General features: G+C 39.3%; 1 protein-coding gene across 5 annotated transcripts in view; it reads left to right on the forward strand.

The window, feature by feature from the left end:
* LOC124169827 (protein crumbs) overlaps positions 1-23,411 on the forward strand; it is a 278,415-nt gene extending 255,004 nt beyond the window's left edge. For all 5 annotated transcript variants that reach the window (XM_046548608.1, XM_046548610.1, XM_046548609.1 and 2 more), the window contains 9 exons: positions 1,679-2,516; positions 5,228-5,570; positions 6,728-6,869; positions 7,802-7,992; positions 9,435-9,562; positions 11,591-11,732; positions 18,063-18,226; positions 18,813-18,911; positions 20,310-23,411. In XM_046548608.1, coding sequence (XP_046404564.1) covers positions 1,679-2,516; positions 5,228-5,570; positions 6,728-6,869; positions 7,802-7,992; positions 9,435-9,562; positions 11,591-11,732; positions 18,063-18,226; positions 18,813-18,911; positions 20,310-20,558 — 2,296 coding nt within the window. In that variant the 3' untranslated portion in view covers positions 20,559-23,411. The remainder of the gene's footprint in view (positions 1-1,678; positions 2,517-5,227; positions 5,571-6,727; positions 6,870-7,801; positions 7,993-9,434; positions 9,563-11,590; positions 11,733-18,062; positions 18,227-18,812; positions 18,912-20,309) is intronic.

The following is a 23,411-nucleotide window of genomic DNA, read 5'->3' on the forward strand; positions in this document are numbered from 1 at the left end:
ATATGCGTGAAAGCATTTCTTCAGTTGGCAGTGCTTTTGAAAACAGATGCAGTCTGCCGTTGCAGTGTTTTAACTTGCAACAACTGGTTTTTAGGAAAGCGAATCCTCCAATTTCATTAAGAGGCTTTAATGGAGACTGTACTATAGGTAACAGTAAATGTGATAAAGGGTTAGTTGTGGCAAGAGGGGTAAAATCATAGGAAGATATTCTAGTATAAAATAATATCTATATGATGAGTTTTTAAGGATTGTTAATTTGCCACAGTTGAACGTAATATTCTTGGATTTTTTCATTTAGGTATTGCTCATCGTCATCATAATGCTGTTTTACATTTGAACTTCCGAAAGATAGGGGATACAGGCCCCCAGAGGCGGATCCAGGATTTCTTTCTGGGGGGGCAAGGCCATATCCAAGACTTTGTTCTGGAGGACACAAGGATACCTCGTAATACAAAATGAATGCAATGATAATGGGACCGTATTAAAAATCTGGCATATCCCGTGCCCCCCCCCCCCCCTTAAATCTGCCTATGCTGGCCCCTCTTAACCTCCTAGTAGCCATCACCTCTCAAGATAGCAATGCTCAAGTACCTTTTTTTATGTTGGTCAAATTGATGGTTTCAGACAAAATTTGGTGCAGTTTGCTCCATATAGTGAAACCAGGATTAGTGAATTTTGCTAGTGAAAACCTTGTTAACGCATTGACCAACATGGTGTTTCAGTGCATATTTCCTGTAATGCCATTGTTGTTTTTTGATCAATTACAAGTTATTGATTCATGTCTTGTCCTTGTCATTATCATTGTAATGAATTTCACTCTATTTTGAGTAGGGATGGATGGATCCAGGATTTTTTTCTGATCCGGATTCGGATGGGATCCTTGATTTTCGGAGCCGGATCTTTCGGATCGGATATTTTCGGATCCAAATGCATTTTCAAATTCCTGGCGCTGAGATTCCCCCGATGATTGTTCAATCTCTTGGGAAGAGTCACACTATGTGGCAGTCGTATTTTGCCTTTTTTATTTTCCACGGCTGAAATTTTCCTGAGTAACCTCTGCGAGAGCTTTCAAACAAAACGGTTCATGGATAGGACAAGAATTGCATGCGATGGCGCATTTGAAGATAGAATTGGAACTCTTTCCATCCTCATGGGGCGTTGCATTCACTGAAGCTTTTATTCAAATATTTCGGATCCAGATCCGATTGTACCGCAACTTTGGATCCGATGTATCCGATGAAGGGAAATATCTGTGGATATTTGGATCCAAGGTATCCGATCTGACCATCCCTAATTTTGAGGTAATTTGGCCGTAATGACTGCTTCAGTCAAGGTCCATGCCAAAACAATCCGACCCGGTAACCCCTAGCATAAGAAATACACTGGTAATCAGTTGCTTTGTGACTGGTCACTATTACCAGCATGGCAAGGCATGTAGTTTCATTGCCTGTCACTTTGACTGGCATGGTGATCAATGTGTTAATCTAAATTAAATTGATATGTTGCTAACTTCAACTTGTTAGGTTGAAACTAGATGATGACCTAAAAAGGAGAAACCTGTCACCAGTATTACATGGGGAATAATGAAGTTTTCTCTTAAATTTTTTTGAATATTTATGCTGTTGCTTGAAATATTTAGCTCAGTTCTGATATCCGTTCACTTCATTCCCGTCCACAGGTGCAACTGTCCTCGTGGCTACAAAGGTAAGCGTTGCGAGGAGATGGAGTTCTGCCAACTGCAGGAGTGCCCTCCTGGAGGAACTTGCCGTAACCTCGAGGGAGGATACGAGTGCGTCGCCAACGTGACCTTTGCCGGCCACAACTCCACGCTCCGATACGTCTACCACAAGAGTGCATCAAAGTCTGACGAAGATGAATCTCCGCTTGATACCATCGAGCTAACCTATTGGTCCAAGGCTGGAGGGACTTTGTTGTACATCGGGGCTGCAAATGGCGATGGGGATGGAAGCGCGGAATATTTCAGTCTTACCGCCACCGATTCAGGCCACGTGACGGCCGCGTGGCAACTGTCGAATGGAGTTGTGGACGGAAGCGCTTTGGACACGTACCATCAGTCTGTGGAGGTGGAGATTCGTGAGAACTGGGCCAAGGTTTTCGTGGAGGTGATGAAGGACGGAACCCTGTCCCTGAGGTTGAAGCCATTGTCTTCTGCCTCGGAGGATTTGACCCCCCTGGTTCCGATCGACGACGTGAGGTCTCAGGTTACGTCGTCGATGATGGGCACAGGGCCTCTTCCACCAACCCTTCCCATCACTCCGGAGGATTTGGGATCTGCGTCCACTCATCAAGGCAACTTCTCCCTGTCGGCATGGAGGCGTTTGGTCAAGAACGGTGTCGTGGAACTGGGAGGAGGAAGGGGAGTCATGGCAAGCGACAAAAATCCATTTTATTACGTGTCCATGACTACGTCGGAAGATAGGAATGATGTTGATTACAAGGCTGCTGGAACTGGGAAGGCCAAAAATTCAGCCTTAGGGCCATCTCCTCCACTTAAGGTACTGAAACATTTGTTTATCTGTATTACACAAATTACAAATGCAAATTTCTAGGGTAGTTATGTACTCGCAAAGAAAATTGATGAGGTAAGTAAGGTAAGTAAGGGGTGAGCCGATAATTAATTCCGATATAAATACTGGCCGATACTGGACTATCGGCATATCGGTATCGGAGCACCGATATCCAATAATTTTTCCTCTACCATAATGTTATTTATGTATTTACCTCATCAAGGAAAATCAGGAAGTATTCATTCATACTCTGGTATCTAGGATTGAAATATTGGACCAGATCAAGTTATCGGTTATCGGTACTAAATATCGGGTATCAGTTATCGGAAAAAAAAATTATCGGCTCACCCCTAATTGAAAAGTAATGAATTTGATAGATCACATCATAATGTGCTTAACTTTTGGTCAATAACTATAATTACACCTAATTTCCCCATGAAACCCGGATTAATCTGTCCATCAGTGACATGAGTCGAGACTTTTGCAAACCCATTTAAATGTGTGGTGTTTGACAACACAGTTACATCTGGCCGCCATGAGTTGTTCGATTACAGCGAGAAGAGTCTACTTCAGGGTAGGGAGCAAGGTTGCCAGGTAAGAAAGGGAAACGCCCACCTTACATTTAAAGAAAAGGCCTCCCTTAATCCTTTTACTGCCAGCCCATTTCAGGTGGGATGTACGAAGACTGCCAAGGCTATTTTCTGGAATTAGCAACATTTCAGATGTAAAAAATTTTCAGCTACTTAATTTTATGTAATACGTCTAGATTTTTTTCCCAATTCTTAAGATAAACTTATAGCTTATAACCATAGATAGATTATGGGGCTTTACATAAATTACAGCCATTGAAAAGGCCACTGTCACGAAAAAAAGTGAAATAATTCGGGCCGATAAATCGGCCCTCAGCATTTTTCACTTAACCAGCGAGGGCCGTTATATCGGCCCGGTAGCAGTAAAAGGGTTAAGACAGGAGCCAGAAGGGACGACGAGCGTGAAGGACCCAAAGGAAGAATCCTTTCTTTACGTGACTCGAAGAAAGGGCTCATTTTGGTGGCTCAGGCTTGTTTCAGTGCATTATTTGCAAGTGACAATGTTGTACAACTATCAGCATAAAAAATTTATTACACTAGAGTCAATATGTTTCGCTGCACTGCAGCATTATCAAGACTAAACCAAGAAATTAACCATACCAATATACTATATACACAAATTGCACACTCGCAACATTTGAGAAATGGGGGTGGAAGGTGGGGTGGAAAGGAGGGTCGGGAATTTTAAACTGACCGTTGGTCTGGGGTGAGGTAGGGGAGGGGGGGAAGGTGGATATAGTCTGAGGTTTCAGGCGAGATGGAGTGGAAACGTGACATAATGAAAATGAAAAAGCAGGAGCAATTTCCACAATTTTCTTTTCAATTTTCGAAAATTGGGGGGAAGGTGACTGTTTTCAGGTGCTCGGAGGGTTTTTTCCCCGATTAGCTGAGGGAGGTCAAGGATCGGAGAATGGAAGGGAAAAACATGGTCATTAGTAATAACATCTTTCCTACTAATGGCAGAAACGATGTACAACTGTTCCCAAATATCCATTTTTTTCCCCTTTATTAACCCGTTGCAGCATTTCTGGGATGAAGTCAGCCCGGTGTCCATCTTCTAGGAGGTGAGCCGCGAACTTTTCCTTCCCTGTTTTCAAAGTCCCTCTTATGCTCTTCTGCTCTGACCTTCAGACTTCTCCCCGTCTGTCCAACGTATGACGCCATACAATCCCCACACTTTAGCCTATAAATTCCACTTTGGTCCCTGATATCCACACGGTATTTTACACTGGGAAGCAAATATTTAAGGTTTTTTCTATTGTGGAAGGCTGGTTTGATGCCAAGGTGATTAAGAAATTTACCTACTCTTAGGGAAGCACTACCAATATAATTTATTTTTCTCCAGCGTTGAGCTTCCCTAGGTTCCAACGAATATATCTGCCTAAGGGAAATTTCTTTTTTCTTTTTCGCTACCATGTTGTCTATCATAGCAGCCTTTTTTTTTTTTAATGTGGAAAGTGCAAAGTGTTTCACTTCATATCTCGTAATGGATCTCCACAAAGTATCTGCCTCATCCATCCAATTCACGTTGTACAACTAGGTGAGGGTGTGAGGTGCGTTTGGGGGACAGCGGTTGGCTGCAAAGCATGTTGGTGCAGGGTTCTCCACCCCTCCTTCTGAACTGTCATCGGACAACTCTCGCCAGCTAGACTGTAGAATTGGTTGGTGGATCAATCCGGATGCACCTGACCTAAACCAAGGCCTACATAAGATCGCAAAAACTTGCATCCTAGGCTTCAAACTTGAATACCCCTGCTGCAATGCTGGCAATATTGTCGTCACAAAGATTGAATTGACATGGAGGACAACCCTGAAACCAAGCTATGCTTATTCGAGTTTGGTTCATACATTAGATGATTTGTGACGGCAAACTATTGAAGTGCTGTATTTCTCAGAATTTTGTTGCCTCCTTTTTGCATAAAATATCCTTAAGGAAATTTATATGTTATATAATTTACTGCAAGTGATCAATTATTTCCAAAATTGAATTTTAAAAAATTGGGACTTAGGCCCAATTAGCATTAGAGGCTGCTAATTTTTGCTATTGCCAAGTTTTCTCTGGAATTTCTGTATTCGATTTTTACCAAGAATTTTATTTCTTTATTTCAGGGTTGTTTGGGGGAGGTTCGTATTGGAGGCCTGTTGCTGCCTTATTTTACCTCATCCGAACTTGGATATCCTCATCCAGATGCTGAGAGATTTGAGCTTCTCCCACCAGCTGTGACGGCAGATTTGTCTGGTTTGAAAAACAGAACGGTTGTGGAGACTGGTTGTGTGTTATGCTTTGAGGGTCAGTGTAAGAATGGAGGACATTGTACAGACCCAACCAGGTCACCAAAATGCGACTGTGCTCCTGGCTTTGAAGGTCCTGATGATGGGTGTGAAACTAATATTGATGAGTGTGTGTTGAAACCAGAAGACATACCAGAAATGCCAGGAAAAGGACCTAGAGGTAATCGGGGAATTATCGGTTAGAAGGCTTTGATCAAGTTATTTGGATGAATTGCGTTTCCCAGCTCCTTGTTCATTTGTGATGACGGCATGCTTTGCTGGAATAACAGTTAGCTTCTACAGTTCCGAAGCACTGATGCAGGCTGTGATTTTACTTCATACCTATCATTCTATTTGGGGCGGGATTGTTTAGTCACGCTTTCCTGTATACAGTGCAACCTCGATAAAACGAGACCCCACGGTGCTCCAATAAACACTCGCTATAGCGAATTGTCGCTTTAGCGGAGGTGGAGTAAATAATAGCCAATATACCTGTTGTGAACAGTTATACAGGAACAGGAGTGGTGCGGCGACAGATAAATTTATATCCGATAAACGTAATCATAAATCCAGAAGAAAGGCTATGTTTTTTTGCATCGCTAAATTTCCTTACTCAAACAACGACTAACTATGCAAACAATTTATAAGCGCCGCACTGAATAAAAATCATGCAAAGCATTTTTTTGGCCATGGTGTCTGCCATCAAATGCTTTCTATTCACGCAACTCACGGACGTGCGGGTATGCTGCCGTCTGCTTTCTGCCGCCCGAGGAACATAAGAAGATCAAGCATTCGTGAATGTTAATGCCACAATATTGTCACCAAAATGAACTACTTATTTATATCGAACGACAGTTTACTACATGAATTTAAGACTGAGCACTCCATGTTAACTTCATTTCTAACAGATCGCAAGAAATTACAGAGATAAGGGACTCTTGGTGAAGGTTTTCCGGCGATCTCTCCGGCGAAACTCTTGCTATGGCGAGTGCCAACATCAAAAGGGCCTCTTAAAAACGAATTTTTTTGCATGCTTATTATAGGGTCAATTGACGGTGCATCGGCTATCTCTCGTAATGTCCGGGGTCTCGCAATAGCCCGTACTCGTTTTAGCGAGGTTCCACTGTATCTTGAGCTTTGCTCAAAGATGTTTGCATGGTGAAAATTAAACTCTAGAATTAGAATAAGAACACAGAAAGGAGCCTATATAAATTGGAACCAGTTGTATTCATTTATGTATTCGGAACCATTTCAATTTTTATTTTATCTTCCTTTTTTGTTCTATTTGAAATTTGTTTACTATAGTGAATGTTAATTCATTTATGTATTTTATTTTAGGTGAAAAAGATATTGTGGAGAAGAATGATCTTCCTCCTCCGCTGCCTCGTTATTCTGGCCACAATTGTCAGAATGGAGCAACATGTAGGGATGCGATCGCTAACTACACTTGTGAATGTGCTCCTGGATGGCAGGGATGGTTGTAAGTGTTGAAAATACTTAAATTTCAAGAAGAGAGTTAACATTGCATATATGCCCCATGTTATTAAAGCTATGAAAACATTTTAGTGTGTACTTAAATGTAAGACCTTCTACTGGCTCTATTACAATATACTCCTGAAAATAACCTGAAGAGGGGCTGATAATGGTAGAAGGTCTTAAATATAGTTGTGGAATACCACAATCCATTTTTATTGTTTTAATATCATAACAGTTCCTCCAAGTAAACTAGCTAACAATCATTTTTAATCGTTTAATAATTAGTGCTCATCAGAATGTCACATATATATGTTGACATATTGGGTACTTTTTTTACTATGACCTACGATGGCCTGTGTCTAGTACTACCGATAACGATTGCTAATCTTTAATGTATAACATTTTTCAAAGTCAGTTATCTCAATTTTTTTCATTACCACATCGCTGTCTTAAGTATAATCATTACTAAGCATATATATATATGCACTAAGTATACGGTAATAATTTTACGTATATATTTAAGGTGTAGTGTATCATGTGTGCTGTATACACAAATGTAGTGGCTAATATTTAAATACAGAGATCCATGATATTCAAATGGAATCAAAAGTGAATTGTTGCTTTCAAATCTTTGGTTCGCCTCTCTTACATAATATACTAGTATGTTTTTTTTCCTGTTGATGGAAGTGCAGTACATAGTTAACATATTTAGTGTTGGTTTAAGGACATAAATAGGAAGAGATTCTGTCAAAACTAAGGTTTTCTTAAACTACATTTTTTGCCTCTAATTTGATTGATGTAAGTTCTGAGTAAGGGTACATATTCTCTAATAAAAGACTGTTCTTATATTGTATGGATACAAACTCATATACAAGCATTTCAAACAAACTACTTTCTTTCTCACTCCTTATGTGATCACCGTTCTGCTTACCTCAGATGTGACCAGAAAATTGATGAATGTGCTTCAAATCCATGCCTGAATGGAGGAAACTGCACAGACAAGATAGCCCATTTTGAATGCACATGTCCAGAAGATTTCATCGGAGATCGATGTGAAAATCCCAAGCTGAAAACCTGCGAATCGGATCCATGCTTCACAAATGGTTCCTCCTGCATCGATGAACCAAGTGAGTATTACTTTTACTTAAAATAGTAATGGGTGTTCCTCCTAACTTTTTTTTTACTTTGGGTTGTGTCAGTTTCAGTAGGGAAGCTAAAGGGTTATCTAAGAAGACTCAAAATTAGAGATGTGCGAATAGTATCCGCGAATACTCGAATACCTCGAATACTAGAAAGTATTCGATATTCGAGGTCTCGAATAGTTATGCGAAAAGTACCGCCTCGAATACCTCGAATACTTTGAATTTTGCGTCGTACACTGTCGCACGTAGGTCGTTGGTAGTTGACTCGGAAAAATGTAAAGAACTCTAGTCTTTTAGTGTATGCAGCGCCGTTTTAGGCAAGTTGACGAACTACATCAAATCCGCAGGTTAGAGTGGTGAAAAGAGTTCGACATCCTTAAAAGGAAATAAAAATTACTCCCCAAAATCTGGTGCTGCCTGCTGCATAGGCAACCGAGTCAAACATTCCAGCATTCATCATTTAGTATTTGAGGTGTTCGAAATTCGAGGTATTCGAATATTCGAGCAATGATTTAATATTCGAATTCGATATTAGAGTTCGAGAAATCTGCTATTCGACCCATCTCTACTCAAAATACCAAAAGTGATTTCATTAACGCGGGAGAAAGTGCACAGCAAAATGTAACAATAGAAGGCGCGAGGGATGTCATCGACACTCCAAAGAAAATATTTTTCTTTTTTTCATTGGAATGATACAGCCATGTTGTGTTCTTTTTATAATAGGTCAACCGAATTAAATTGATACCAACTATGTACTTACTAGAGATGGGTCGAATAGCAGATTTCTCGAACTCGAATATCGAATTTGAATATAAAATCATTGCTCGAACATTCAAATACCTCGAATACTAGAATTGCAAAAAGCTTATGAAACGTACGTTTCTTCTTCTATTTCACTTGATGAATGTATAAATAAAAAGGTGTATAGTGGAACCTCGATCTATCGTTCTTCAAGGAGATAGACGAAAAAAAAAACGAAGAATGCAGGAATGTTTGACTAGGTTGCCTATGCAGCAGGAAATCCAAGATTTTGGCGAGTAATTGTGATTTCCTTTAAAGGATTCAAACAGGAATTTAGCTGATTAATGGAATATTTTAATTTTATGGAAACAATTTGGGCATACAGTTGATTCAACTTACATCTCTTTCAAATATTCTTAGGGGACACACCACCTTGCGAAAAAATGATTGCATGTCGTCTCGGCATTTAGACTGCTACGATGGATTTCTGTCTGATAATCTTGCATATTTTTTAAGGGTCTGCACGGGGAGTGGGGGGGACATGTGCCCTTGTTCGCCCCTCCCCCTCCTCCCCCCTAGATCTGCCTATGCCATTGACTGTTCCTTGCTATTGAAATCTTAGTTAATGGGGTTATTTTCATTATTAATTTTAGTTAATTACCTAATGGATGTAATTCTCTTTTCAGATCCTAAAACTGGGGACAATTTCACATGTATCTGTGCTGAGGGATATGATGAGCCTTATTGCAAGGATCCATTTTGTCATGTAAATCCATGCTTGAATGGAGGGATGTGCAATGTTTCAGAAGAACTGGTATGTTTATACTACTTTTCGTATTGATTTTAATGTTGTTAGTACAACGGAGTTATTGATGTTATGATTGTTCGGGCATTAGTAATAGGTTTTACAAAGACTACATTGCCAATTGTCCTTTCACGCGGACCCAAAATTGCTATGAGTTAAAAGAATCTGATTGATGGAATGGAAAAATAAGTTATGATGATAAAAAAGCATTCTCCACGCAGCAATTCTCTTCTAAGAACACATAAGTTACCACCCTGATTTCTTGAATTGGTAATGCCATTAATATGCCAATAGTAGTTGTGGGAACTGGAACTTAATCTGAGAAAATGCATGGCAGTACATGACTTTCAGAAGTTGTCCAACTATCCCTGTGCTGTGCTATATGCTGTGGATGGTGTTAACACAAAGGCGACGTACAAAGTGAAGTATCAAGGAGTTGTGATAACTTCAAAGCTATTGTGGGGAAAACATATTAGGAATATTTGTGGAAGAGCCCTGAAAAAGTTAGGATTCATCAAGTATACTGTGGGAAGATTTTCGGATGAAGAAGTAAAAGAGAGCTACTATTTCACACTCGTCAGGCCACACCTTGAATATCAAGTGAGCATATGGGATCCGGTGCAAAAAGACTTAATCCATGTAACGAATGAAATAGTAAAGCTGCGCTATTCATCAAAAACTTTCAGGGGCATTCATGAAGCACTACACAGGTTTTAAGCAAATTAGGCTGGGACTCACTAGAGGCTCGGAGGATTAGCACAAGGATTACATTGCTTGAGCAATTGAAAATAGATATCTTTAAGAATGACACAATATTAGAGCCCCACTACATTTCCAGGTCTGACAGAAGCAATAAATTAAGAGAGATATTTGCTGCATAAATGGGTATGGGAATTCATTTCTACCCAAACAAAAAAGGACTTTAATAAATGCTGGTCGTAATTTTGTTTGAGCATTTGCTCTATATGAGTAAATGTCTGGTGTCCTAACACCCCCTGCCACACGCCTTTTAGGCAGCTTGCAGGGTAGCATGTAGATGTGGTAGAGCTCCAAGATAGTGTTCAATAAAAACTTCACAGTGGTGTTTAAAAAAGGGCCAAAAATCAATAATAAGACCCCATTTGAGATAAAGGCAGTGGAAATAATTATTAAATGAAATGTTTTCCGAGTTCAAAATGAAAATTTCTGAAATCAAAATACACTTCAATGGTTGAGTCCTTCATCTAGGTCGCTTTCATGTTTTTTTTTTTTTGTTGTCAGTGCAGCTTTAGTAGCTTATTCAGCCTCTAAAACCTCACCAAGTTTTAACATGTGAACATAAACTTCATTTTCAGATTATATGAGCATCACTCACTCAGTTATTTGATCCAAAAGGCTGGCAACAATGGCATTGCTGTAGTTTGTGCACGATCTTAGCAAATAATGCTACAATGTTTGGTGTTGTTTTAGAATTAGATAATTTTGCTGTTAGAAATACTCGGTCAGTAAAGAAAAATTGATTCTTGAGTGTATTTTGATGATGTAGTTAAATATGCATCCTGTTAATGTAGTTCTTATTGGCTATTTAAGAGTGATGTACAGTGGCACGACTTGGAGTATGCTTTGGGAGGGGTTGAAGGGACCTGGAGGGGTGGCCTCCCCAGGCAAAGGGAGGCCCAGGGAATATTTTTGAAAAATAACATGCCTTGAAATACATTATTTTGGCACTCATAATTTGGGTTCCAATCATAATTCCTCGGGAAATCATCACAACAGGGAAAACATAAGTATACTATAAAATTTTCTGAGGCTTTGGGGGGGGGGGGGGGATCTATCCCCCTCGTCCCCCCCCCATAGTTATGCCACTGGTGATGTGTATGTGTAACTGAGACTATCTGTACATTGTGCATTTGAAATGAGTGTAAAGTTGTTTGAGTCTATGAATGTAGAAAAGCAATTCCTGCATTGTTTTTCACATGTTTAATTTTCAGCTTAATGCAGGATAACCGGCTTGCTTTTTTATTCCTTGTATTATGATAACTTACCTCATTTTTCTAGCCACCTCACTGTGTTTGTCTGCCTGGCTTTGTGGGAAAACACTGTGAAATAGATATCGATGAATGTGCATCTCATCCTTGCATGCATAAGGGACATTGTATCAACCAAATTAACCAGTACACCTGCAATTGTTCTGGCACAGGTGAGTGTGAATTCAATTAAAGTAGCATTGTGTACACAACGTTTTTCCTCTCCGCTAGTCAATCACTGAATAATGTTGTAATTTTTAGTATTGTTATTTCCAAAAATAAATAATAATAGTAATAATAATAATTCTTTATTCCTTAAGATTTTGTGGATATCATTGAAGAAAAAAAGGAAAATTAATTGTGTAAAATAAGTATTATAAGGAGACATCCTATTATACAACTGCCTTGTTTTTGTGTACCATTGTATTTTCCCAATGAAACTGGTCTACCAGCATTTTTTGTATTAGTTAGCAATTAAATGCTGGTGCACCCTTAATGCAAGCATGCCTAAATGCTAAGTTGGTTTTGACTAATGTGCATTTCTCACATCTACTTGCTTAAAGAAAAATGTCAGAAAGATTTTTCTCCACCCTTCCCTTCCTTATGGTGCAAATAGCCTTAGCTGTCGGTCACCTTCTCCAAATGACATACTGTATTGATAAATGATTGAAGCTTGATAGCTGACCTTTTTATTGCAAATAAATTTATTTTTTGGGCTAATTATGGATATTTTTTAATAGGGTGGTTTCCTTCATCAAATAAAACGAAATGCATTGATTGCGATTCCTTACCCATCATTAATATCTTCATAATATACAAATTATTTGGTTTTACAAATCCCAGTTTAGACGAATGGCCACGGTCAATTTTAACCTCATTTGAAAAAGGCCAGATTGGCGCCCATGTGATTCCACTCCATGTGACGTCACAGGGACCTAGTTTCTACACGAGTAGATAGGAGTTTTTCATGGTCTGAGATTACCAACGCATGCATGAGGCACAGAGCTCAGGGAAACATCTCATAATAATTGCACATTAAAAATACCTAAGTTGGAAAAGTTTCCTTCGTTTGATAGGGGAATAATAATCCTTATTTAAGCCAAGCAATACCTGCTAGTAGCCTGCGTCGTATCAGCGCTCAAGCCTCGCCCCAAGGTCACCTCACACGCCGACAGCTGGAACCAGAAATACGTCAAACGGACTTTTCCCATCATTCCTACTTAGCCTTCGCGTTTTCGTGCGCTTGAAATTTTTCACTTTTCATTTAATAGCAAAAAATAGATATCGTCATTTAAAAATCTACAAGCGTGAAATAAGTACTATAGGAGTATAATAATCTTTCGATTTAGGCAATAAAAAAATAATAGGAAACCACCCTATTTGGCATTTTGTGCTGGAGGATTCTTCAGAGTGCAAGGGTCATCCAACTGCTGCGGTTATAGGGTATTGTTCTGTAGGGATTTACATTTTGACACCAAGGGTCTCTGAGTTTCACTGAGCATCAAGCTGTGGTCTAGGTTTATATGTACTACCCAGGTATTTTTGGATCTGAATGGCCTCCCTGACCAGATGAGTTTTAAATTTTTTCTCTTAACCCTTTCATGCCAGACATCAGGTGGAGCCAACTGGCATTTTCATATGCAGAACACCTGATGTCGGGTAAAGCTGTCATGGATTTTTCAACGAAAATGACCGGACTCTGGCCGACGCGAGGGAAGGGAAGTGACCGCTCTGGTAGCAATAGGGTAGTTTCCTTCATCAAAGAAAACGGAAGGCATTGATTGCGATTCCTTACCCACCATTAGTGTATTCATAGTATACAAATTATTTGGTTTTAGAAATACCGGTTTAGACGAATGGCAAGGGTCAATTTTATCCTCATTTGAAAAAGGCCAGATTGGCACCCATGCGATTCTACTCCACGTGACGTCACAGGGACTTACGAGTAGAGCCTATACTAGTAGATAGGAGTTTTACATCGTCTGAGGTCACCAATGCATGCATGAGGCACAGAGCTCAGGAAAGCATGTCTTAATAATTACCGTATAAGCGCGTGTAAGAGGCGCACCTTTTTTCCCAGACATTGCAGCCGAAAATGGGGGTGCGCCTCTTACACAAACTTCTTATCTCCCCTCCTTCCCTTCACCGGTCGCAAGTCCAAGGGGAACTGAGTGGCCTTGGTTTTCAGCGTGAGTCAGTCATCTGAAACCCTGGGTCAAAATCAAACGGCAGGTAGGGGAGTTTATCCCTTAGTGACGCATTTTTTAAATGCTCCTGTTTGAATTTCTTGCAAGCATCGCGCCGTCACGTCGGTACCCCAGAGGTGAACATTGAAAAGATCGCGCGGGGTTTTTCGCTCCGGAGCGCGCGCTAAATTTGCTGCCACGAGTGGGAATCCCGCGGCATTTATATTGCATAGTGTAATCGCTTATCAAACGTATAGAAACGCGTCGTTTTGAAGGACATACCTGGTTAATAATCAACATCTGTCTTGCCGAGCAATTTCCATTACGTTGAGCACCTGATTTTTTCAAAAATCATCTTCAGACGCTAATATGAGGATTTTTGCAACTGAAAATTATATTGGTGTCTAAACCTGCGGTTTAAAAAATTCGAACGAGTGCGTTCATTGTTGGACTAAATGGTGGATAGAAGAAATCGGAAATGCTTATAAGTGAAGAGCGCTGAAGGCGAGGTTGAGGGGAAGGAGCGCGCTCCCTCCCCTCCGTATTTCAAGCTACGAGGCTATGAGCGAAGGAGCAAGGGAAGAATACGTCCGATCTTGCATGTGACGTCGTTGCCTTTAATGCGAAGGCGCAGCAATGTGATATACGCAGTTTGCGTTGCCTGAAGTTTCCAGTCCGTCTCGTCTTGTTTGAATGCGCTTATGCTACGCTTGTTTCTTCCGAAATTGTGCTGTTTGGACTATGTTGAATATTAGTAGCCTTGTTTTAGCTATAAATCTTTGTGTCAATCAATTAGAGCTCAAAAAACTTAAATGCTGTCAGATAAACATCGCGTAAGGTCAAATTCTTTTTAGAACCTCGTGCGTGTCTTACAATTGCTGAAAGATATCGAGATATCTCAGAGCTCAGAAGGTGACTCACCTAGCATTTGACCTCCAGAAACTCGGAAAATTGAACCTGGTAGACCGAAAAAGGTCAGTTGGTGAGATGGGGTAGGGATGAAACACGTTTCAATTGTTCCCCTGTAACTTGAAATTTTCCTATTTTCCTGTGGAGTCTCGGAAAGGAAAAAAACGCCAGAGGCATTGGCTGATGGAGGGCCGAGTGTAGTTCCGTTAGGCCCCTTGCACGCACACCGATTTTGGACAGCCGGTAAAATATCGGCCGATATTTTACGGGCGAAGCGATGCTTGCACACATGCCAGATTTTTACCGGTCAAACGATAAGTTGCTATGTTTTTTAGCCGGCGCCGGCGACCCACAGTGACAATGGCCGGCAGCTAACCGGCATTTTGCCGGTGCCGGCGCGTGGTCGGTACGTGTGCAAGCTCCAATGCTCTCCCATTGTTCACTATTGGAATGTGGACGGCCGATATTTTACCCGCCGTCCAAAATCGGTGCGTGTGCAAGGGGCCTTAAATCTACGACGTGGTTATTATCCTACGGCGCTGAGATTGCCCCGATTGTTGTCCAATCTCTTGGGAAGGTTCATGCTATGTGCCTGTCGTGTTTTGCCTTAAAATTTTCCACGGCTGCAATTCTATTGCAATACTTCTGCGAGAGCTTTTAAACAAAATTGTTCGTGAGTAGGACAAGCAACGTAGAGCGATGGCGTATGCGAAGAGAGGATCGGAACTCTTTCTACTCCCTCTTATGCCGCTATTACCGCCGCAGTTATCAAAATTTCCTCTTTCAAATAGTACTGAAAGAGGAAATTTCGATTACTTTCGAAATTCCAGGCATAAATCTGCAACACCGCATGATAGGATAAAAGAAATGCCGCAAAATGTTTTCTTTATAGCTTCGATCCTCAAAATAGGGGTGCGCCTCTTACACAAGCTTATACGGTACCTATTAAAACTGGCTAATGTCGGAAAGTTTTCCTTGTTTGATAAGGGATTAATAATCCTTATTTAAGCCAAGCGCTACCAACTAGCATGGTACTCTACTACCTGCTAGCATCCTGCGTCGTATCAGCACTCCGAGCCTCGCCCCAAGGTCACCTCACTTGGAGCAGCGGGAACCAGAACGACGTCACATGGGAGTTTTCCCAGCATTCATACTTACCCGTCGCGTTTTCGCGCGCTTGAAAATTTTCACTTTTCATTTAATCGCGAAAAATAGATATAGTCATTTAAAAATCTAAAAGCGTGAAATACATACTCTAGGAGTAATAATCTTTCGATTTAGGCCTTAAAAAAATAATAGGAAACCACCCTATTGTCTGATGCATTCAGGCCCAGCCTGTAACCCAGCTTAGCGAGTCCTTAGGGCTACTATTCGGCAGTTAAGCCTGACCCTCCCACTCATTTATGATCATCCCTACCTCAGGAATCCGTTGCATAGTGGTTATATTGTCAATAGTTTTTTCAATGATATATTTTGTTGCATACTACAATTTTTTTATATGTAATTTGAAATGAATTCTTCGTTTTTTTTCTGTGGGTAAGCAATTTTTAAACAAAATTTTAGCCTTAAAAATAACAGACTTCTGGACTTGTAGTCTTAGCACCTTATGTTCACTAACTTTGTTGTTATTAATGTTAGGAATCCATTGAAAATTCCACAATGCTAAAAAAATGTTTTATAATTCCTCTAGAAGAGTAAATTAATGAAAATCAAATGCAATATTTGGTTGTAAAAACACTGGGAACACAATAAGTTGACCCTGGATTCTTGCTAAGATAGGGTTAGAGGGTCCAGACCAGTGGCCAGGGTAAGGAATCAACCTCAAGAGGTCATTTTCAAGTACCTCTTGAGGTTGAAGTATGTCCACCACCACCACCATTAGTCAACAATCCTAAGATTGCTTTGACGCAGCTCTCCATTTCTCTCTCCTGTCCGCTAATCTTTTCATAGCTACATATTTCTTCTCTTTTACATCCTTTATAACCTGTCCTATATAACTCATTCGGGGCCGTCGCTTGCCCTTTTTCCCTTCCACTTGTCCTTCAACGATTGTCTTCATCAGACCATCGTGCCTCAAAATGTGGCCAACTAAGTTGTCCCTTCTTCTGCTTAATGTTTCTAGGAGGCTTCTCTTTTCTCCTACTCTCCTTAGCACTTCATGGTTACTCACACGGTCAATCCATTTTATCTTCATCATTCTTCGGTAGCACCACATTTCGAATGCTTCCACTCTTGACTTCTCTGCTGCTGTCAACGTCCAAGCCTCGCTTCCATAGAGAAACATACTCCATATGTAGCATCTGATGAATTGTTTCCTTACTTCTATGCTGGTATTTTCAGCTGTAAGAAGATTCTTCTTTTTGTAGAAAGCCATGCCAAGGAAATAAATGCGTGGAAGAAAATGAAGTCATTTTTTCATTTGTGAACTTCAACTTCTACAAAGTTGAGCTGGAAACCATTGAAAGAGTCATAATTTTTTTGAGCATTTGCTTTATATGAGTGAATATCTGGTGTCCTAACACCCCTTGCCACATGTCTTTTTAGGCTGCTTGCTGTGTTGTATGTAGATGTGGTACAGCTCCAACATAGTGTTCAATAAAAACTTTACAGTGGAGTTTAAAAAAAGGGCCAAAAATCAATAATAAGACCCTATTTGAGATAAAGGCAGTAGAAATAAATATTAAATGAAATGTTTTCTGAGTTCAAAATGAAAATTTCTGAAATCAAAATTTACTTCAATGGTTGAGTCCTTCCTCTAGGTCACTTTCACACTCATAAAAGGAAATCAAAGATGTTGCTTTTCATTCAACATTGGAAAATATTCAATAACACCATCTGAATATGCCTCACAGAATGGGGCGAGATCTTGATTTATTATCGTTAATTTTTCTCTGTATGAAATATTTTGTATTCTTACATGTCCATTTATTATTAAAAATCTCTAGTATTTATTTTTGTGGTATGAGACAGCTATTCGTCCTCATTTTATTGTCTCAAAAGCCTTTTTAATTTACCCCTCTGTGTGTCCATGTGACCGCTGGTCTCATATAATTTCTCACCTTACTGCCCTTGGGGGGTGCATGAAATCAAGTAATGTGCTATAATGCATAGTGAATAGAGTATACATAAAATATTTTCATGAAAGTCTAAGGGACGAAAATACCAGGGTAACTCCACCCCAAAAAGAGCTCCGTACAGAGAGGTTTAAAATGTTCTCATGCTACCTGCAGCACGGAACACATTTTCCAATTGTAGGCACCGGCAGGAAAGGGTTGAGGTAAATATTTTAATGATTTCTACATCAAACTCATGTCCTTATGTGTCAAAATTGGTGGAATTTTCCCCAAAAAAAAAAAGAATTGAATTTTTTGTTCTATTTTTTATCTCAGTTGTCTTGTCTATTTTCAGGCTACATGGGGGAGAACTGTGAACTTGACATTGATGAGTGCGCATTGACAGCTGACCTTTGTGGATTCAGTGGTAAAATATGCATAAACATTGATGGCGGATTTCTTTGTCAGTGCAACCCTGGGCTGTGTGGGGATGATTGCTCCCTTCCTGATCCATGCGTGGTAAGCATTGATTTTTAATCATTTCAAACATAGAAAAAGAAATTCTTCTGAAATAATTTTGATTAGGTTTTTACGTGTTGAAAGCCTTATGAGGCCGTTAAATGCTGAAGTTAGGGCGAGTGCAGACACTTTTTAAATATAAATACTAGTTATGCATCGACATACATGTGCTTATATTAGCAAAAATAAAAATTAAATATGATTGAACCTTAGAAACAGTATTTATATACATATGTAGTGTTTGATAAATACATACATACTATAAATTGAAAAATATATAATCCCTAGTGCTCGAAAACCCATATGTACTAGAATACCCTTTAGAGTGCAATTTGTTCTCGAAAGAGTTTTTCATTGAGATTCACGAAACCTCTTCAATATCTGAATAGCAATTTTTTGAACCCTCTTGAAATCTGCTAATTTTACAAAACTATCTATTCTCAGAGAAATATGTACTACTCTCTGTATAATTCCACAAGCTAGGCATATCACCATTATGATGAAAACAACTTTATTTTTATAATATTATACCATAGAGAAAAATTAGGAGGATCTAAATTTGCACAATGTCTTGTTTTTTTTTCAGTCAAATCCATGTGAGGTTGATGAATTGTGTTCAGCTAATTGTACCACAGAACCTGACTTTGTGTGTATTGTTCCATTTGATGAGTCCAGTACTTCTACGGTAAGGAGGAGAGAGATAATTTATCTTACTTTATTTTTAATTCGTCAAAAGTATTTGAAGTACTTAGTGATGCATCCTTAGGATTAATATTTTATAATATTGTCAGAATAATGATGGAAAACTTTCAATAAGGAACTTGGAGCAGTAATTTATTGATATGAAAACAACTTCAACTTGTCAAACACAAGTATTGGTTTTAAAAATTCCTTATTTGCCTTCATTTATCATTGCCTTCAAAAATTTTTTCTTGCATACGGTATTGCATGATGTGTATATAAACAAGATAGAGGCATAATATGTAGATTTATTTAATAGATATCAGCTTCTGTCTTATTTTACTTTCCTTACTTATTGTTAGGATTGCCTATATGTGTTACTTGAAAATTCATTCTTATTAATCTGTACACTGATGAATGAACATACAAACCTTTGTAAATTTTAAAAATTTTTTTTCTTTGGTATGACACGTTTTGACACTAAGGTGTCATTCTCAAGTATGCTAGCATCAAAACACGTTGTATCGTTAAAAAAATCAGGGGATCGGGTTTTGTGTGGTGACTAGAATTTTAGCTTTCCATCCTGTGGGCTCAGGTTCAAATCAAGAATTTTCAGAGACTGCCCAATCCCTGCTTGAATATTGTATTGAGACAATTCAGGTGCAACACTCTGTCCGTTGGACGGGACGTTATGCCGTGGTACCCTTGGTGCCTTTCATTAAGGGCAGGCTAATGCAGACACCAGGTTTCTCTCCGCCCTTGCTTCCATGCTCTTCCCTAATGGCACAATTAAACTCAGCTGTTGGTCAATTCTCCAAATACCATTCCATTCCATAAAAAAATTTGTGAAAATTGCAATGGCTGTATATTTTCAATCAGCATGAATTTTCACAGAGGGAAAGCCAAATTTGTCACTAACGGCTTCCGGGTGCAGCTGCGTGTAGCGCTTTGTCGTGCAAGCTTTCGCGACCGTTGCAGGACGCATCATCAGGCAATGAATGAAATTACGGAAATTGGTGGTCAATTAATATACTTGTCCAACTTCCCCCATCCACCGGAGTAGTGGGGAAGGAGGGCGGAGCTGACGTCAGCAGAACTCTCACCCCTGTCCTTGGGCGGCGAGCGGACTCTTCTTCTTCTGAGTTCTGCTGACGTCAGCTCCGCCCTCCTCCCCCACTACTCCGGTGGATGGGGGAGGTTTGACGAGTATATTAATTGACCACCAATTTCTGTAATTTCATTCATCGCCTGATGATGCGTCCTGCAACGGTCGCGAAAGCTCTCACGACAAAGCGCAACACGCAGCTGCACCCGGAAGCCGTTAGTAACGATGCCTCTCGCTGTGAAAACCTATGTTCAAAGGAAAGCCAAATTGATCTAATTCTATATCCTGATTTTTCAGGATGGTAGTCTGACCGGAGATGTGGAAGCTGCAGGCATAAGTCCATCGGATGTGGTAATCATAGTCGTATCCATCATTGGCGCCTTCGTGGTGTTGGGCGGGGGAGCAGGTTTGACTGCTTTCCTCGTGATGGCTCGAAAGAAGAGGGCAACTCGAGGCACGTATTCCCCATCGCAGCAGGAGTATTGCAATCCTCGCGTGGAGATGGACAATGTATTGAAACCGCCCCCGGAAGAGAGGCTAATTTGATAGCCTCCCTCGTCCTCTACACCATTTACGGAACAAGTCTGGAAATTGAGTGATTAATCCCAGAATGGAGGAATTGAGTCAATGGAGTGGTTTTGTGGCGGGACCTGAGTGACTTCGTGAGAACACCAAAGTTTTATTTGCTGGAGCAGAGAGTTTTTTTGCTCCATTTTATCAGGACTAAGAGATGATGGTGGAATCGATTCACCGCGACAAGTTTTTATCAACAGGTTTTTACCTTAGACTGACAAGACAGGAAATTTTTGTTGATAGACATTGTTGTTTTATACATATTGTAAAAAAAAACTGATTTCTTATTCTTAAATGATGAATACAACTGATAATTTATGGCATAGACTTTACCCCTGAAAACAAGTTCATCGCTTCATCATCAGAAGTGGATACGGACAATAAGGCATTCTATTGAACTGTGCAAGGAAATAAAAATACATCTCTGTTTTGTTGTAGTGTGTGCGTGCACTGCACATCTTCATGAATGTTTCCAATTCCACCTAAGGAAGTGGGCTGGTGTAATGACCTACATTAAGCCAATGTCTCATGAAGCTGTCACTTCTCGAGAAATAGAGAATGAGCTTCATGCAATTGGAGTAATGATGGGGTGAACAGGAGGGTAGTTTCTCAAGTTACCAGAAACATTGAAGGAGATTTAAGATGTTTTGCCGGGCTGTGACCTGCCTTAGTTGATCATACATATTTGGATTGCCCTTGCAAGGAAACGTTTTGTTTTGTGGGGGTGACTTAATCATTGCAAAATGAGAGGGATTCTCAGGTGAACAGATTTTATACTTAAATTTTAAAGAAAATGCCCTATTTTTATTCAGGGTTCTGTGTTATATAATTATATATATTATTATTATTCAGGGTGCGTGTATAATAATGTCTGTTTGTATCTAAAATTAGTGAGAGTTTATGTTATATTGTGTGATATGGAAGGACTTTGTCTTAAAAAAATCGAGATTATAAATTTTTCCGTCCTTATACCCATTGTAGGTATGTATTGTGTGTAAACACTGCTGTCCATTTTGAAAATCCTCAGCCTCTTGTTATTTTTGGAGTGCATTACTTTTCTCTTTGACTTCATTCAAATTTTTATGCTAGAATTCTCTTCATGAGTGTTATTAATTATGCTGTGATGATTGATGAAATATTTTATCGGAAATTTCGATTGACCTTACATATTCTGCCTCCCTGTAAACTTTTGTCTCTAAATCTTTAAATGGCTGCCCTTCCTTTTAGGTCTTTTTAAAGAGGAAAGAGAGTTATTAAGTTCATTAACCTGATCAATCTAAAAAATTTTACGAAAGGGTGCACCACATTTTTAAATTGATTTCTGAGCATTCCAAAGAATTATGAAAGTTACGGAAATGCTACATTTAGACTTTATTCTACAAACCTACCATGGATATTTGTTTTATTATGGCAAAATTTGTTGAAACCATCGTGGGTTTGGAGAAAATGGCTTGAAAACTTCAGGCTACTCTATCGAAATGTTTCATGAGGCAGAAACAAATTTTACATTTCAGAAAAAAAACACAAATTTTACATTTCACGCTAGCCCTGTAAGGCTTGTAACCCTGAGGGTTCTAAAAATTGATTGTATGTATCTTTAGAGTAACATTGTACACCAGTAGTCAAGCTTACCCAAGAGCAGCTATTGACCAGGATGTGGCAGCAGTGTTTTAATGCATAGGTGTATTTATCATGCATGTCATAATTTCCTTTTACAATGCTAGAGAAAGTTGTCATTGCATTGTTGTCAAAATCTGGCATAGTGCTTATGTACTATTGGTCCAAAAAGTTTGCTAAAAATTGAGAAAAACTCTGGCACGAAATTTGAATTTTATTATGTTATATGCTATTCAAGGCCATGCTCAGTAAGCAGGGTAACATGACAACAAACACTTTCCTTTTCTTTTCAATCGGAGAATTATTTTAAAAAAGCCTTTGTATTAACCTTGTTTGACTCCCCACTGAAAAAATTACAACTATGGAAATTTTATATCTCTTTGACTTTTTCTTTAATTTTGGAGAAAATATAGGAAAAGTGCAAAGAATCCTAGAAGATCCTGCATTGCAAATCATTTTGATCTCCAGGTTTTTGGCCTTGAGTAACATACAACGATTGAAAAAGTAAAATTTTGTCGATGAGCAGAAGTAGTGCCACTGAATTTGTCGGCAAACTTTTTTTGTGACTTTGTAATATCTAAAAGATCCTACTTGATGCTACGAAGGATCATTAATAATTTTCCTTCCTAACCACTGATAGACGTCTAGAAAACAATGTTGTCAGTGGTGCTTCAGTTCCTTCTTATCAAGCTATGGGAATGAAATCTTTCATCTTTTTAAATCGAAGTGACTGAATGCTTGTGTGAGTGCGTGAGTTAATCGTGGTGTGCTATTGTGGTGTGAATAAATATGAACTTCAGGATCATAAAGGCCTTATTTTACTGTTACGAGTGCCGACAAGAGTAGAATTGGAGTGAGGACACTTCCTGCCCTTAAATGGTGAAGAAATTGACTGCATTTTTGTGATATAAAATGGTATTATGTATTATTCAATCAATTTAAAATAACTATCACTTATGCAATAGCCACAGAAAATAACAAATGGGGACCATATGTATTTCAATGTACTGAGCTAGTTTGGTGCTCTGAAAATTGTTTTCAGTGTGAAAATTCTGCTGAAATTGGAGAATCAATTTTTGAAAAGTGGGTAACTTTGGATTCAGTGATATGCTAAGTTAGAACGCATTCCTGTTGATTGTGATACCATGTCAATTCTTCCCTTTAAACCGTCCAAAAATTGTACAAATAAATTGAGTCAGAAACTTTTAA

This window comes from Ischnura elegans, chromosome 12 (genome assembly GCF_921293095.1).
Source record: "Ischnura elegans chromosome 12, ioIscEleg1.1, whole genome shotgun sequence".
In the NCBI taxonomy this organism is placed as follows: domain Eukaryota; kingdom Metazoa; phylum Arthropoda; class Insecta; order Odonata; family Coenagrionidae; genus Ischnura; species Ischnura elegans.